Raw genomic sequence first — 17541 nt, forward strand, 5'->3', positions numbered from 1 at the left:
AGATAGAGTGGGGGAGAGAGAAAGAGAGAGAGAAAGAGAGAGGGAAAGAGATCTATGTGAGACCGACACATGGATTGGTTGCCTCCTGCACGACCCCGACCAGGCTGGGGACAGAACTGCAACTGAGGTACATGCCCTTGACCAGAATCGAACCCACGACTCCGTGACTCTTTGGTCCTCTAACCACTAAGCAAAACTGGCCAGGGCCCAAGGCTGCTTCTCATCCTTTGACCTAACGTCTACCTTCAGGGCAGGATGGAGTATCCGAGAGTGAGCCAGGGACAATGGCCCGTACTCATCACAGGCAGGTCTGGGCTGATGGCGCTTTGTGGGGCATACGGAAAGCACAATGGCTAAGGAAACAGGGACCCTCAGCTCTAGACCCAGCTCTGTCACAGCCTAGCCGTGTAGCTCTGAGCCAGTCACTTCTCCTTCTTGCCTTAGTTCACTCAAATGTAACAGGTGATGCCTGAGATTCTGTGACTTCAGGATTATTAAGGAACTAGACATATCTATTTCTGAAGAAGCACGAAGCATCATATAGACATAGACACAAACTGTAGATACAACCTTCCACACCTGAACACATGCACCCTAGTCTCTGCCATACTCATCAAAACCTGAACACACATACCCGCAATTAGAACCCCTGTCTCCAGGCTTCCTTTCCACTACCCTCAAAGAAGAACAAGACTAAGGGGAGAAGTCCTGACTGGCTAAGATAAGGAGGCAAGGGCTTGGCGCTGCAGTGTGAAGGACAAACAGACAGGGCCTGAACCAGGTCTCGGCCTTAATCTATCAGAAAGGCTCTGCTGGCACCTCCAGCTACACAGCCAGGCTCAGCATTACCAGTGGGTGCAGGGAGGAGAAGGAAGCCCTTGCCCTCAACCAGTTTCCATTCGAACTGGGGAAACCAAATTGGCATTCACATCAACGCAGGCCATTTGCTGTGATGGAAAGAGCATTTGACCTTGGCATAGAAGGTCAAGGTTCCAATCTTGTCCAAGCCACTCAACCTTTCTGGGCCTTAGTTTCCACATCTGTAAAATGAAGATGATATCACCAGGCCTGGGAGGATTAAGCAAGATGATGTAAATCAGGCCTCTAGCTCAGAGCCTAGTAAGCACCAATCAAGGAACGAGAGCTCATTCTTTAAAGAAACTGAAAGGGGCTGCAGGAATGCTAATCTCTGTTCCTAACACCCAGTCCCTTCTGTCTCTCAAGCCCTAGATTCTAGGATTCAAACGCAGGCAAGTCTGGGCTCTCAGCCGAGCGGCTTCCAATTGCCCAGTTCCAGCCGCTGAGCAGTCGGTTTGAGTTTCAGGGGAGAAAAGCCCCACATGACATGAATCCCTGGACCCTTCGACTGCCTCCCCGCCCCCCAAAGCACGTCCGGGGCTTGGAAAATCCCCTGCCGCGCTGAACAAACAATGTGAACAGTTGGGGCCCGAGCAGCTGCTGGGTATGTCAGCAGCCTGGGCTCTGGCGGGCAGGACGGCGGCCAGAGGGGCCTGGCGGCTGGCTGGGGAGCCCAGAGGAGGCTCCGATTCCCTTCCTGAATATTCATAGGTCAGCAGATGTCTGGCTTCCCCACCTCTGAGGAGTCCAGCAGCACCTAACAAGGCAGAGCAGGGAAACCAACAGGGATGTCCGCGCAGAGAGAATGGAGGGTAGGACAGGGCTGTGCTGGGAACTCACACTGGCCCATCTTGGGAAGCCTGAGATTTCTCACCTTATAGATGGGGAAACTGAGGTCCAGGAGGAGGGTCTCATCTCACTTGGAGGCAGTTGCTCCTGAATAAGCGGTTTCTCTCTGCCTCAGTGCCCAACCCAACTTCTGTGGCCAGGACATGAATCCTTAAGGGCTCAGCTCAGGCACCAGCCCTGCATGAAGCTGCCCTGTCTTCCCCGTGAAGTTCTTCCACATCACACAACCACTTAGAAATCCGTCCTTCCTCTTGCCTAGATGGACAACGGGACTTAGCAGAACAGGCCTTGCCCTAGAGTCAGAGTCGTGGGTCCAACACTGTTGTACGACCTTGGGTCCACTACTTTCAGCCTCCATTTCCACAGTTTTAAAAATGAAGAATCTCCACGTTTCTCATTTTCACCAAAATTCTTCCAGCAGCAGAGAGAAGCATACTCAGGAGGCTTGCTCAGCGCCCGAAATGGTTTTACTTTAAACCTCTGGCACATTTTGCATTCTGCTCCATTACAAGCAATGTTTGTTTTAACCATATATATGGCTCCTACTCCACCAAATCTTTATGTACAAGTGACGCTCTGGGATGGGGCCTTGTTTGTCCAGTGGCTTTGCGGCCAGCCCTTTCCTGCCACGCCCCCCCCAAAGCCATGGCTGACCCCCAGAGCCCCTCCTCCCCCAAGCACTGTCAGCTGTCCCTCTCAGGACTGGGGTGGACACAGTGGACACTTGCTGCCTACCAGCTTTCTGCCTTGAGGGGCCCCCTCTCCCAGTCCTCCTCCAGCTCCTCAGTGAGACCCTGCCAGAGACACAGAGCTTCTGTGCTTGGGAGCCCCAAGGCCTTCTCTCAATCTCCTTTTTCTGACAGATTATTTTACACATTTACAGGATAAATTAGATTATATGAGGCCAATTAGAACTCAGACAAAAAGGAGATACACTGTTGAGCCCCAGGTTCAGCTCAGTACTGTTTTGGAGGATTTGTAGGGGCCTGGCATGAGCCACGGTTCCATTTTTCAGTGAACTCTCAGGAAAGAGAGGGGTGGGGGGAAGGGAACGTAGCCAGATGCCTCCTTAATTAAGCCAAGAAGTTGCCACAAACATCAATGCCTTGTCACTTCTGAACTTCAGGGCCCAACAGATTTACAACTTGTTTTTGATCTAGGGCAATTCTCCATGACACCATCCTCATTCTCCTTTCCCAAGAGACACCAGTCAGTTTTTTCCAGAAATCTCCCTCCCTGGCCCCCACCTTGGCCACCTCCCTAACCACATACGAAGCCCCGCCCACTAACAGCTGGAAGGAGAGCTTGGGATGGTTGCCTGGGACACAGCGAAAGCCTGAGCACTCCCTTCAGCCCACTTGACAGCAAAGCCACTCAACTTTCTACCTCCTGTTCCCTGATCCCCACCAGACCAGACCACTTCCAGCTCTCTGGAAGCACACTGCTGTTCCACCCGTTGTCCTTGCTGCTCCCTCTCCCCACCATGGCTGTGCCATCTGGAGTCTGATTTAAATGCCTCTCCTTTTTCTGCCCTATAGGACCCTGGGCACCTTGATCATTACAGTTATCATTCTAAATTTTTGATCTGCCTTTCTCCCCAACTAGGCCACAAGCTCAAGGGTATGTCCTCATCAGCTTTCTAAACCCCCAGTACACATTCCTTGAACACATGAGTGCACACACGGAACATGCTCATAAAGATACGACACAGAGCCCATCATGCTTTTCCAAGCCTTGATTTCCTTATCTGTAAAAATTATAGGAATTCTCCTCAGCACTGGAGATGACATGACTGATATACGTGGAAACTGCCTTGTATACTATGTGGCACCTAGTAGACCCCTAACAAAATGCTTAAAAAGCACAGAGACTGAAAAGCAAACTCCCATGAAAGAAACTCTATACTTACATTACAAGGACCAGGGAGCTCACTGCCTCACTTGTTCTGCTGTATGGCTTGTATGATTAAAAATATCTTCCTCCTGTACCCACCTTTTCCTCTCTGCATGCTCCATTCACTTGCCAGAACTCTGTCATTCAAACTCCATGACAAAGTAATGAGCCCCTCATCGAACCATCCAGAAGTCTTGTCTCTGCACCAGCTTGCACCTGAGAGAGAGCTTACTGAGCCTCTGCTTCCCTGATCCCAGTGAGCCCCCAGCCCCTCAAATTCAAAGGATGCTTCAGCCTCAGCAGTGAGGCAGTATTAGCTGGCAGCACAGCTAGCTCAGAAGACAAGGATTCCATTTCTCTGCATGTCAGGCCTAAAACATCCTGTCTCTGGTTTTCCTTCCCCTGCAGCTCCCATCACCTTCCTCTGCCCAGAATGGGGCTGGGGTCTGCCCCCATCAGAGCTGCTCTTACTCCTCTCTCTCCCACATGCCAGGGAGCTGGGAGCCCCCAGGCAGGCCTAGCAATGACATCTGTTCTGCATCTGGAATTCTGTGTCAAGTCTGGTTGCTGGTACCTCAGAAACAGTGGAGGCTGAACAGGAGACAGTAGGGGGAGAAGATGGGGGGAGAAGGATGGATTCCAGAGCCTAGACACACCAACTGAGGGGGGCCAAGCCCAAAGTTGGAAACTTTTCATGTGAAGGGGAGGGGTGCACAGAGATCAAACTTGGGTGTGTGTATACCAAATCCTAGGAAAGTTTGGCTGCTCCAAGAGCCAGGAGACTGGTTCCAGCCCCAGCTCAGTCCCTATTCATGTAACTTTGGAAAATCACTCAGTTTTCTCATCTGTAAAATGGGTTCTAGCTGAAATTATTTCTAAGTTTCCTTTAGTGCTGACATTTGATGGTGCTTTAATTGTGAGATCACTTATCTTAAAAGAGATATCTTGAGGAGAAAAGAAAGGAAATGCTAATTTATACATTATGTCTGATTAATTGGGCAATGAAAGTACATACAGGATCAATGAAGGTTTAGAAAACTTCTGGATAAAATTCACTATTAAGCCCTGGTCGGGTGGCACAGTTGGTTGGAGCATCATCCCATATACCAAAAGGTTTTGGGTTTGATTTCGGGTCAGAGCACATACCTAGGTTTCGGGTTCGATGCCCAGTTCTCTCTCTGTCTCTCAAAAATCAATGGAAGGTAAAGGTAAGGATTAAAAAAGATTAACTATTAAGAGAAAGTATGTTTCACCTGGTTCCTAAATTCCAACATAGGGTCAGAGAAGGCCACCCCAACACTTCAACTGACTGAGGCTGGCCCTTAATCCTCCAGACCGAGAAGGGGATGGGAGGGGGCAATTTCTGGGTGGGAAGAAAGCAGTTTTCATGTTCTTAGAGGCCTTCTATTACTGACTTCTGGCTTCCCCACCCCCTCAAATTCTGACTGGATAAAAGTGAGAGCCCCAATTCTTGCATACCATGAAAACAGCACACTAAGCATTCTGGCACCACCCCCACCCCTACAAAACGTCGCCCCAGTTCCCAATCCCTGACTCGAGGGAAGTGTTAGAGGAGACGGGCAGTCATTCTCCTAACCCCAACACCAGCCCTTCGTTCTGCCATTTGAGGTTGCTGAAGTGTTGATTATTTTTTACTTCCTTTTTCTTCACCTCCTACAAACTCAATTTATTTTCAAGTCCTTACTGATTCTACTTCCTACATATCTCTAGGATCCAGCTACTCTGGCCACCCCAAATGCCACTACACTAGTTGCCACCATCCTCTTCTGATTACTGTGACAGCCTCCCAAGAAGCTGGAGCTTCCTGCCTCAGCCCTGCCCAATCGATTCTCCACACTGGCTGGAGTGAGCTGATGCAAAGCTGATCTGAAAACCCACCAAGGGCTCCTAGGGCCTCAGAAACCTTGGTGGGACTTACAAGGCCCTTCATGAACTGGATCCAGGCCCAACCCCCTTCTCCCTTGACGCTCCATGGACCCTGTCCCGTCCTTCCCTAAATGCTCCACTCTCACCCCTTGTGCTCCAGGCAGATTGAGCTTCATTCAGTGGTCTAATCTAAGTCACCTCTGAGCGTTAGCACATGCTGTTTTCTCTGGAAAACTTTCTCCATCATCACTCTCCTACGGGGCTAACTCAGGCTCTGCAGAGAGCTCCATTATTCATTGCTTCCTGAAGGAAACCTTTCCAGAGTACCTATCAGTCTTCCCGCACCAGGCTGGAAGCTTTGCACCAGGGACCAGGTCTGCCTCCTTATTACTAGATTCTACGAACCAGGAACATCCTAGCCCAAAATAATAATAATGATGATGATGATAATAATAACAATAATAATAAATGCTCAGTAAATATTAGTTGAATGAATGAATGAGTGGCCTTGGTCCAGATCACTGTGGCTAGTCAGAACTCTATAGGAGTGTCCCAGGCCTGCTGAGCTTCGCACAACAAAGGGTTTGGGACTGAAGGCTGGTAGAGTAGTTGCTTCAGCCACACACACTCCTGTCAAGGGAGCTCCAGATCTGTCCTTGCCACTGCCTCGTGCACGCTGGAGCAGACAGAGGCCAGATCTCCGAGGCAAACTGAGTCCCTTGCCAGAGGCCCCACCAGTATTCATAATGTTCTAGTGCACTTCCCAGCGCTGGTCCGCTTTGTTGGGTGACGCTGAGCCCGTGGTGTTTGGAGCTCTAGGAAAAGCCAAAGACAGTGGGCACAACTATTCCTTAGTCTCCTGGGTTCCCGGGGATGTGCGCTGCCCTCTGCACTTGACAACCCCGAGCCCCCACTCCCCTGGTCCAGCCTCGGGACCCTGCTCCCCCGCTGTGCAGTCGGCTTAGAAAGGGGCGTGTCTTTGTAGGGAGAGAAAGGGTCCCAGCGGTTCCCGGCACTTTTCCCACCGCTGTCTGGGTTTCCTGGTGATGGGCCTGGGGCCGGTCAGGCTAAGGTTCCTTCTCCCTCCGCCATCCCTGCTCCCTCCCACGTGGCCTGGCTGAGTCTCTCTGGAAAGCCGCAGCAGCTGTGGAGAGAAATCCCCCTCCCCACCCCCACCTCCAACTCCCTCCCCGACTCTCCCCGGACACATCCTCAGCTCTCCCCTCCACAGGGAAGGCCAGAATTGGGCGAACAAAGCGGGCAGCCCATCCCCCTCCCCAGCCCTACTACCTACTTTCCCCGTCGGCCTCCCCCAAACGCATATAGGACAGAAACCGTGATCGCCAGGGTCGCAAGAAGGAGCCTTAGACATATAGACTCGGGACTCCGGCACCTTATCCCCAGCCCTTTCTTCAGCATGGACAACTCGACTCCTACCTCCACCCGGAACTGAGGTGGGAGGTTGGAGGAAGCCTTGCTGACCTCGTCCGCGCTTCCCAGATCTGCTCCTGGGGGTGGGGCAGGAGTGACACGCGTCCCATCCAGAGAGTGAGTGTTGGATACGTTCACAAAAACAACTGGTTTCCTGCCCTCTTCCTCAGCCCACTCCAGGCCACGGGTTTAGGGGAGCAACACTCCCCCTACACATACACCAGCCCCAGGAACCACACCCACTGGGCAAAGTTGAGTGTTTTACCACCACTAACCCTAGTCAATCAGAAATCTCCTGCTCTGTCCCCCACCACTGGCAAGGACACTCCCAAAACCCAAGGCCAAATATTAGCTCAGCCCCATAAACACAATTACACACGATCTCGACACAAATGGAGGTGCAGACACACACCCCCACAGCCCTCCTCTCTCACACGCACACGCTCAACCCGGAGACACGCTCGGGCAAGGCAGAACCCGCCCCGCTCAAGTCACCAGCACCGCACCCGCAGCCCGCGATGCCACGCGGAGACCGTGGCACGCACTGCGGACACGTATGCCCGCAGAGCCTCCTCCCCACCCCTGCAAGCACGCGCGCGCGCGCACACACACACTCGCTCACTCACTTACTTCGGACTCCAAACACCAAGGACACACACCCCCTGCGGACAAGTAAGAGCCGCAAACACCCCGGGTCGCTGTTCGCAGACCTCCGAGCGCAGGCATCACGGGGACCTGGGCGCGCAGGCTGCACTCCACCGACCCGCACTCGCTCGGGACCCAGGACACCCGCCAGCCCCACAGCCCCGCGCAGCCCTAGTCCCGGGTGCACCGACACGCCGCAGCCGCTCCGCCGCGGCGCCCGCCCTTACCGCGCGCGGCCAGCAGGCAGAAGGTCAGCGCGATGAGCCCGCCGCCGCGGCCAGCGTCCCCCAGCGCCATGGGGCCCGGCCCGGGCCGCCGCCGCCGCCGCCCCGCGCCTCGGCCGCCGCCGCCCGCCGCCGGGGGAGGGCGCGCCGGGCGTCAGTGGCCCGGGGAGGCGCGGCGCCGCGGGCGGGGGCGCGGCCTCGGGGGCCCGGGCCCGAGCGGGGGCCGGAGCGGGGGCCGGGGCTGCGGCCGCCTCGCCCGCCCCTCCATCGCCATCTTGGGCGAGCTGCCGAGGGGTGGGGGTCTAGCGAGCGTGGCCGCTCAGGCCCCGCCGGGGACCCGGGCCCGGGCACTGTGACCCTGCCCCGCGCCGAGCTCTGCCCTGCTGGGGTCTGCGTCCCAGTGCCTGGGTCGCCTTGGGCCCCCGTTGGGCCGCTTGTTTCTGGGTCTCTTAGTCTGTCTCTGGGTCCACGATCTCTCTGCCTTAGTGTCTCTGTTTCTTTTCCCTGTCGTTGTCCAGGGTCTCCTCCATCTGGGTTCCAGGCTAAATTGGAGGCAGATTTCAAGGCCTCTGTCTCTGTCCTGAGGCCCGTCTTGCATTTAGAGCCCAGTTCATTCCAGCCCAGGTCCTGTCCTGCATCCTGGTTAGCCTCTCCACACGCTGAGGACATGACAGTTCCCTCCTCACCCACATTTCCATTGCCATTCCAAGCTGAGCGCTTCTCTTGGCCGCCTTCTCTTGCTCTTGCAACAACCAACCCAGGCAGGGCATTTATTCAACCCGGAGCCCTGTCACATTCAGACATCTCTGCAAGCCTGAAAGGAACAAGAAAGGTTTGACTGCTTTATTTTAACACATAGGGAAACTGAGGCTGGAGGAAGTGAAGACTTGCCTAAGGACATAAGGTCAGGGAACAGCAGATGCAGGACCAGAACCCTGGTTTTCTGAGTTCAGGCCATTTCCCACTCATTCTTCAACTGTGCCTTCTCTGTCCTAGCCAGACTGGTTGCCTCAGTATCTCACAAATATTTCTTGTTCTAAAGCCAGGGACACAATCTTCAGGCTAGGGTGGGGAGAGGAGTACAGATTAAATGGCCTATTTAAGGTCCCTTCTGAGACCAAGATACTGTGGTTCCTTATTCCCTGTGTTTACAGTGTCCCATGACTTAGAGCCATTTTGTCTCTGTACCCAGTAGGTGCCTTACCCATCTGTTTCGAGTTAACCTTTAATAATGACCTGTACTTTGCAGATCTAACAGGATCTGACATTTATTCATTCATTGCCAGGCCCATCAGCAGCATTTGACTTAGCCAATCACTCCCACTTGCTTCTCTTAGTGATGTTATCTGGTCATCAAGTCTTTACGTGACATCTTCATACTGTAGATGCCTAAATTTCCTCCAGGCCGGACCCCAAACTTATCCAGCTGTCTGCTCAACATTTTCACTAGCTGTCTAATAGGCATCTCAAACTTAACATGTCCAAAATTGAGCTCTGATCTTCCTTATTAAACCTGCCCCTCCCACAGTTTCCCCTATCTCAGTTCCTAGCAGCCTTATCCTTCCTGTTGCTCAGGTCTAAAACATGGGAGTCATCCTTAACCCTTCACTTTCACATCCTTCACACTCTGTCTCCCACTACCACCTTGATCCAAGCACCTCTTACCTGGATTGTTGCAATAGCCTCCTCACAGTTCTCCTTGTCCCCCTTCAGTCTTTTCTCAATACAACATCAGAAGTGATACTATTAAAATGTGAATGAGATTGTGTCACTTCTCTGCTCAAAACCTGCCAGGGCCTCCTAGCTCAGAGCAAAAGTCAAAGTCTGATCTGGAGGCCTGTTTTACCTCTCAGATCTCACCTCCCACACCATCCCCTTTCCTCATCACCTCTCCAGCCACACTAGCCTCCTGGCTGTAACTTGATCATGGCCAGCCTCCTCCCTCCTACCTCTAGACCTTTGCCCAGCTAGTTCAAGTCTGAAACTCTGTCCCCCCACCTCCTGTCCTCACAACTTTCCCCACTCTCTCTATCCTGCTTCTTTCTAACATGCTCTACATTTTACTTATTTTATTTATAGTCTGTCCCCCCAACCAGAATGTGGGGTTCATGAGGACTAGGATTTTTGTCTGTTAGGTTCACTGCTGAATTCTAAGCAGCTAGACCAGTATCTGGCACTGTGTAGGTGCCAATGGCCAGGATAAAAGATACAAGTCCTTACCCACAGGCACAATAGTGTCCTAAGTGGCATGGGGCAGCTGGGATGATGGGAGCAAGAGAAGGAGGGTGTAGTGGTGGTGTTGAGGAAGAAGTCTTCACAGAACTGTTGATTGTTGTGGATGTTTGATCTGGGTCTTGACAATTTAAGAAGAGTATAACCGAAGTGGGTGAAGGGAAGAAACCTCTGCAGAGGCCCTGTGGTATGGGAGCACAGCAAGCATTCTGGAAATGGCAGAGCCAATAATTAACTGCACAGATATTCATGGGCCACCTGCTGTGGGTCAGGCCTGCTCTGAGCACTGGGAACACAGTGGTGAACGTGATTCTTGCCTGCATGGCACTTGGTCTAGTGAGGGAAACAGACAAGTAAAAAGGCAACTATAATGCTGTACGATATAGGCTGTGATTGGGGCACAAGGAGGAGAGGTGTCCTGGCCAGACTTGGAGGGAGGCAGGGAAAGCTTCTGGAGAAAACAGATACGTGAACCCAGCGTAAGCAAAATGTAAGAAGTGAGAACTGGGCAGGAAAGAAAGGGGTGGGAGAGGAAGCTGGAACCAGATGGGGAAGGCCTTGTATGTTACCTAGAAAGCAGTTGATGAGTTGGCTCTCAATTGAGTGAATAAATGTATAAAAACGGATAAAGTGTTGCCATATAAAGAGTGTTGCTAATTCCACAAGCCACATAAAAATCCAATTCATTTCTGCCTTCATATCTCAGCACACAGGTGTGGAGTAGGTACGAGGTGTGACAGGTTCAGGCTAGACAAATCTAGCATGAGGAATACGAGCCATGGTTTTTGTCCTGCCTGTTACCGATTTGCTATGTGACTTTGGGTAACTTCAATCTTCTTCCTGGGCCGAAGCTTGGTCACTGAGAAAAACAAGAGGGCTGGCGTATGACACACATTTCTAACCAGAAGTTCCAGAGAGTTCACACCATTAAAAGTGGGTATGGCACTCATCTTAATGTCTTTCTTTTTAAATCAGTCTGTAAAATATTCTATTATTTTCCCCCTTCAAATGGTACCATGGAACACCTTCCAGTGTGTATGGGGTGTTCACCTATAGAGGGCAGTGGGAGCCAGTGAGCATGCTTAGTGAACACTATTAGCCACTGTCATGGCTTTTTACCATTAAACTGCTTAGTTATGTATATATTGTTTAATTTATAGCCTGGTTGGACCATGAAAAATATATGACAGGAAGTATAAGGAGCACTGATGACTAAACTACAAAACTCTGATGCTGAGGAGAAAATGATAATTTTGCAAATTTGCAAATTTAATTTTCAATCTAATTTTTGGCTTTTTGTCTACCAGAAATGCAGACCTATTGTAGCTACATGTTATTTATGGAGTACTTCCCAACAGACAGAAAATCTTTGATTTCACATTTCAGAAATAAAACTAAAAGAATTTTTGTCTATTTTTTGATCTGTGGTTAAATGTCAATGTATATTTGGTCCCCAAATTGAATCTACAGTTTTGTTTGTTGATTAATCATGCTTTTTTTTTTTTTTTTTTGGCAATTAATTTAAAATCAGCATGCATCACTTCTTAAATGGGCAACTGGTTTTTGTTTTGTTATGTTTTTATTGATCTTTTAAAGAGAGAGAAGAAGGGGGAGAGAGACAGAAACATCGATGTGAGAGACAAATATCGATAGGCTGCCTCCTGCACACCCCCTACTGGGAATCAAGCCTGCAACCCTGGCATGCACCCTGACCCCCTGACCTGGAATCTAATCTAACCGGACTTCTCAGTCCATGGGGCGTGGCTCAATCCACCGAACCACACAGGCTGGGCGCAAAGGGTTTTTTAACTCATCAATTTAATTAAACATGTTTAAATTTCTTTCAATTAATAATATACTGTTATACATTTTTTTTCTTTGAGACAATTCTAAGACAGAAGTAACATCTTGGGGACTGCTCAATGTAGGGATTGAGAGACCTGGAAAGGATTATAGTTTTCATTGGTTTGATCAGGTGGATGAGATATTATTAAACATGGGGGAGAGTGAGACAGGGGAGAGGAAGATAATTTGCTTTTTTAACATGTTGAGTATGAGGTACCCTCATGGCATCCAAGTGAACATGTTAAAAAGACTGGAAACAGCCCTGGCCGGTTTGGCTCAGCAGCTAGAGCGTCGGCCTGCAGTCCAGAGAGACCGGGTTTGATTCCTTCTAAGGGCACGTACCTCCGTTGCAGTTTGTCCCCGGCCCCGGTTGGGGTCATGTGGATGGCAGCCAGTGGATATGTGTCTCTCACATTGATGTTTCTCTCTCTCTCTTCCTCCCTCTTTCCCTCTTGCTAATAAAAATTTTTTTAAAAAAAGACTGGAAATGCTGTTTTGATTTGAGCAGAGAGATCAGAACCAGAGAAATTACTTAGTGATCTGGTACTTCTCCTATCAGAACATCTAATACACTGTACTATAATATTATTTATTAAATTTTCTGGTTCTACTGCTAGACAGTAAGCTCCCTGTGGTAGGGACCATGTGGACATTGCTAACTCTTGTTTTCCTGGCATCTAGCACAGTGCACAGTATATAGTACAATCCCAATTAATGTTTTTTTAAAAAGTTACTCCTTTAGCCTGGCTATCGTGGCTCAGTCAGTTGGGTGTCATCCCATGCACCGAAAGGTTGCCAGTTCTATTCTTGGTCAGGGCACATGCTCAGGTTGAGGGCTGGAGCCCCAGTAGGGGGGTGTGCAGGAGGCAGCTGAACAATGTTTCTCTTTCACATCGATGTTTCTCTTTCTTTCTCCTTTCTTTTCCTCTCTCTCTAAAAATCAGTTTTAAAAATCTTGTTTAAAAAAGTTAGTCACCCTGGCCAGTTTGGCTGAGTGGTTAGAACTTCGGCCCACAGACCAGAGAGTCCCGGGTTTGGTTCCCGCTAAGAGCAAGCACCTCAGTTGCAGTTTGTCCCCACCCATTAGGGTCGTGTGGGTGGCGACCAGTTGATGTGTCTCTCTCATGTTGATGGTTCTCTCTTTCTCTTCCCCCCTCTCTCCCTCCCACTCTATCTGAAGATAAATGCAAAAATGTCCTTGGGCGAGGATAAAAAATAAAAATAAAAAAGTTACTCTATCATATGCCATGCAAAAATGATGAAAGGTTTAAATCACTAAGGGAGTTGTCAAGAGAGCCTATTACTATGAAAAGAGTTTAGGCATCAAAAAATGTTGGGGATGTCTGGCTGGTGTGGCTCAGTGGTAGAGCATCAACCCAGGCACCAAGAGGTTGCCAGTTTGATTCCCGGTCAGGGCACGTGCCCAGTTTGTGGGCTTGATCCCCAGTGGGGGGCGTGCAGGAGGCGGCCAATCGTTCTCACTTATTGGTGTTTCTATCTCTCTCTCCCTCTCACTTCCTCTCTTTCTAAAATCAATAAAGGGGGGAGGGGGAAATGTTGGGAAGCACATGCCTGAGTACTCTCTAAGTCCTCAGTAGGCTCTGTGACTCTAAATCAGGAATTTATAGACCACTTGCTCTGTAGGACCAGCAGTGGGCACCTGTAGCACTCACATCATTCTAGGATAGATAATCAAATCCACCACAATGGTGGCTTAAAAATATGCGTACAAGTTCTTTGACATGTCTCCCTTCAACAAGTAAAGTCTATTTCCCCTCCCTTTGAACACAGGCTGGTGACGCGTTTCTAAAGGATCATGTGGTGTCCGGTTGCTGTGGCTTAGTGGTTGAGCATCAGCCCATGCACCAAGAGGTCACCAGTTCGATTCCTAGTCAGGACACATGCCCAGGTTATGGGCCGGATATCCAGTAGGGGGCATGCAGGAGGCAGCCAATCCATGTTCTCTCTTATCGATGTTTCTATTTCTCTCTCCCTCTCCCTTCCTCTCTCTAAAAAAAAAAAAATTCAATAAAGAAAAAAAGAAATTGCCTGGCCCTGGCCAGTTTGTTCAGTGGTTAGAGCTCCAGCCAGTGGACCAATGAACTGAGGGTTCAATTCCAGTTAAGGGCACATATCTTGGTTGCGGTTTGTCCCCGACCCTGGTCAGGGTCCTACGGGAGGCAACCAGTAGATGTTTCTCTATCTCTCCCTTCCTCTCCCTCTCTCCCACTTTATCTGAAGATAAACAGAAAAATATCCTCAGGTGAGGATTTTTAAAAAAGCAATTGCCTGGAAAGAAAACACATTTCCCTAAAGAATTGACAACTACAATGGTGGCTATGTTCTCAGACTACCCAATCAAAACCAACTCCACTCATCAAATATTTGAAATGTTGTATATTGGCAATGAAAATATATTGCAGAAAAACATTGAAAATAGTAGCAATTAAAACAGAAAAAAAAAGCAATGGAAAGGTTGACAAATTTGGGATTGAATTAGCAATAAATACACTGGAAAAAAGATAATTATTAACTAGGTAAAACAAAGTTCTGCATAAATAAAAATGATTCAGTTTATTACATGACTCATCTCTGAATAAATTTACATAGTCACAATGATGTCAACACTGAATATTGATCTAAGTGACATTACAATAGAACTATATTGAAAAGATGAGGGAGATGAGATAGATGTGTGTGTATTTGGAGGAAATGGGAGAAAAACAGCCAAATTTGAATTTTTCAAAGTGGGGATCCGGCCTGGCTGGTGTGGCTCAGTGGATTGAGCGTTGTCCCATGGACTGAGAGGTCCCAGTTAGATTCCTGGTCAGGCACAAGCCCTGATTTTCAGGCTTTATCCCCAATAGGGGCCGTGCAGGAGGCAGCCCATCGATGTTTCTCTCTCACATTAATGTTTCTATCCCTCTCTCCCTTCCTCTCTCTCTAAAAAAAATCAATAAAAATATATTTTAAAAATAACAACAAAGTGGGGATCCGCTAGATAATGCATAAAAACAAAAAAAATCACAGAGTAATATTGCAAACATGTTATTTAGAGATTTGTTTTAGAACTTGACTCAAGCTGTGTGCCTGTGTAACCATGAAATAATTAAAACTAAAAAAAAAAAAAAAAAATGCCCGACCGGTGTGGCTCAGTGGTTGAGCATTGACCCATGCACCAAGAGGTCGCTGGTTCGATTCTCGGTCAGGGCACATGCCCTGGTTGTGGGCACAATCCCTGGTGGGGGACAAGCAGGAGGCGGCCAGTCGATGTTCTCTCTCATCGATATTTCTCTCCCTCTCCTTTCCTCTCTTTAAAATCAAGAAAGAAAAAATTATAAAAATAAAAAAAGTGATGCAGGTCTCTATATTGTTCACACAGACACCCTCCTGCCCTGAGCATCCTTCCTCATCAGCTCTCCCGGCAGACACTGTCCCATTTGCTCCATTCCCATCACTGCCTTGCTGCTCCCAGCAGCTAGCTCCTGCCTGGAACCATGGCTCCTTAGCACCCACCTCTGATCCAGGCCAGCCTGCCCAGCAAGCCTGGGATCCAGATGGCTCCTTCCTGGTCCCCATTTATGAGGCCCCTGCACACACATGGGCCCTGGGCTGAGCGTCCTCTCCTGAGGTTTCTGACTGCTCCGCCTGCCGCTGCACACACGGACGAGGATGGGCGCACCGCCTTCAGCACAGCTCCAAGGCAGGCAGTGCAGTGCACATGGCCTGCCCCTGTGGAAGCTGCAACCTCTCTGCTGGAGGCCAGCGTCCTCCCCTTAGGCCTGTCCTACCCAACAGCCTTCTTCCTCCTGTTTCTCCATCAAAGTGTGTCTAGTCCATGGCCCCCCTCCTCTGGCCTCTCAGGCAAACTAGCCAATTGGGGTGAAGTGGCAGAGCCGGGGACAGACCATAACTCTGGGCTCCTTATTCAAGGCCCTCCACACTCATCCCCAGCACTCCCACCTTCCCCGATTATCCCCCAACCCTACTCGGGTTCCTGTGCCAGTTCCCCCCTCCTTTTTTTTTTTTACCCTCACCCGAGGACATTTTTCCATTTTTTGTTCAGATAGAGTGGGAGGGAGAGAGAGAGAGAAACATGGACATGAAAGGGACACATCGAGTGGCTGCCACCCGCACGACCCAACCAGGGCCGGGGACAAACTGCAACCAAGGTACGTGCCCTTAGCTGGAACCAAACCGGGGTCTCTCTGGATCACAGGCCGACGCTCTAACTGTTGAACCAGGGCAAGTCCCCCCCCCCCACCTTATTCCTTGGTGTCTATGTGTAAAGTATTCTCTCACCTGGGAAAACTCACTCCTTAACGCCTAATTCAAATGCCACCTCCTTTGTGCCACCTTCCCTGACCATCCTCTTTTCGCTGCCCAGAGAAAATAATAGCTCATGTTTGTTGAATGTTGTGTGCCAGATGCTAGGAGCTTTGCAAGTGTTTTCTCATATCAAAGCTCACAGCTGCCCTGGCCAGTTTGGCTCAGGGGTTGAGCGTGGGCCTGTGGACCAGAGAGTTCAGTTCCCGCTAGGGGCACGTACCACCAAAAAAAAAAAAAAAAAAAAAAAAGCTCACAGCAACTCCGTGAAGAATTATAATCATCAGCTCTAAGTTATAGAAAAGAAAGTTGAAGGACAGAGAGGTTAAATAACTTGCCCAAGGTCACAGAGTAGGAAGGGGTTCAGTGGGAGGCAGGATGGCAGGCTCTCTGGGTCAAAGCCACACTCCTTCTAACCGCTGTCCTGCTCTGCCCCCGGGGGCTCACACAGCACTCAACACACATCTCTGCACTGAGAGCATTTACATGTCCATCTCTGCTTCTGGATTGAGAATCCTTTGAGAGTAGAGAATGGTCTGACTCCTCTGAGCATCCTCAGACCCCCGGATCCCTCAGCACGAGCCAAGTCCATGGCAGCTGCTCAGTTCATGTTGCTTGTTAAGGGATGGGTGCACCAGGATTGGCATTCCCCTTCTGCTCTGTGACCTCTTCGAGCTCTAGTTTCTTCCTGGTATGGGAGACCTAGGAGCAATTATAATATTACCTAACTAATGTCTCCTAGCTTATTGTGAAGATCAAACTGAACATGATGCTGTCCTAAGAAAATATTCTGTAGGTGGTGGGACACTCACCATTCAAATGTTAGCAGTTGGTATTCAGAGGGAAATGTGTCACCTGCTCAAAGGTAAAACATGTTATCCTTAACAAGAAACTTCCAGTTGATGACACCTTAATTCTAATAATATGCAATACCAGAAGATCAGCCCTTGGGCTTCTGTACCCACCCTTCCTTTTGTTGCTATTGTTGTAAATCCTCACCTGAGGATATTTTTTCATTGACTGTTAGATAGAGTGGAAGAGAGGAAGAGAGAGAGATAGATGTGGGACAGAAACATAGATTGATTGCCTTCTGCATGACCCTGACCAGAGCCAAGGGTTGAACCTGCAACCCAGGTATGTGTCCTTGACTGGGAATCAAACACACAACCTTTGGGTTTTCTAGCCGCTGGGCCAAACCAGCCAGGTCCATACCCACCCTTCTTGCTCATGTCCCAGAACCTGCTGTTCTCCCAAGATCCCCAGGCTGAGTCGTGTTCCTCTTCCCACCCGGCATCTATCTTCCCCAGGGCTGGGGCCTGACAGTTCAGGTCCTGGGGAGCAGACTGCTTCC

At 49.7% G+C, this 17541-nt stretch overlaps 1 protein-coding gene across 1 annotated transcript in view; it reads right to left on the reverse strand.

Annotated features, from left to right (window-relative positions):
• IGDCC4 (immunoglobulin superfamily DCC subclass member 4) overlaps positions 1-7875 on the reverse strand; it is a 37934-nt gene extending 30059 nt beyond the window's left edge. The window contains exon 1 of the mRNA XM_036276697.1: positions 7791-7875. Coding sequence (XP_036132590.1) covers positions 7791-7860 — 70 coding nt within the window. The 5' untranslated portion in view covers positions 7861-7875. The remainder of the gene's footprint in view (positions 1-7790) is intronic.
• Positions 7876-17541: the final 9666 nt, after the last annotated feature.

This window comes from Molossus molossus, unplaced genomic scaffold (assembly GCF_014108415.1).
Source record: "Molossus molossus isolate mMolMol1 unplaced genomic scaffold, mMolMol1.p scaffold_m16_p_1, whole genome shotgun sequence".
Classification (NCBI taxonomy): Eukaryota; Metazoa; Chordata; class Mammalia; order Chiroptera; family Molossidae; genus Molossus; species Molossus molossus.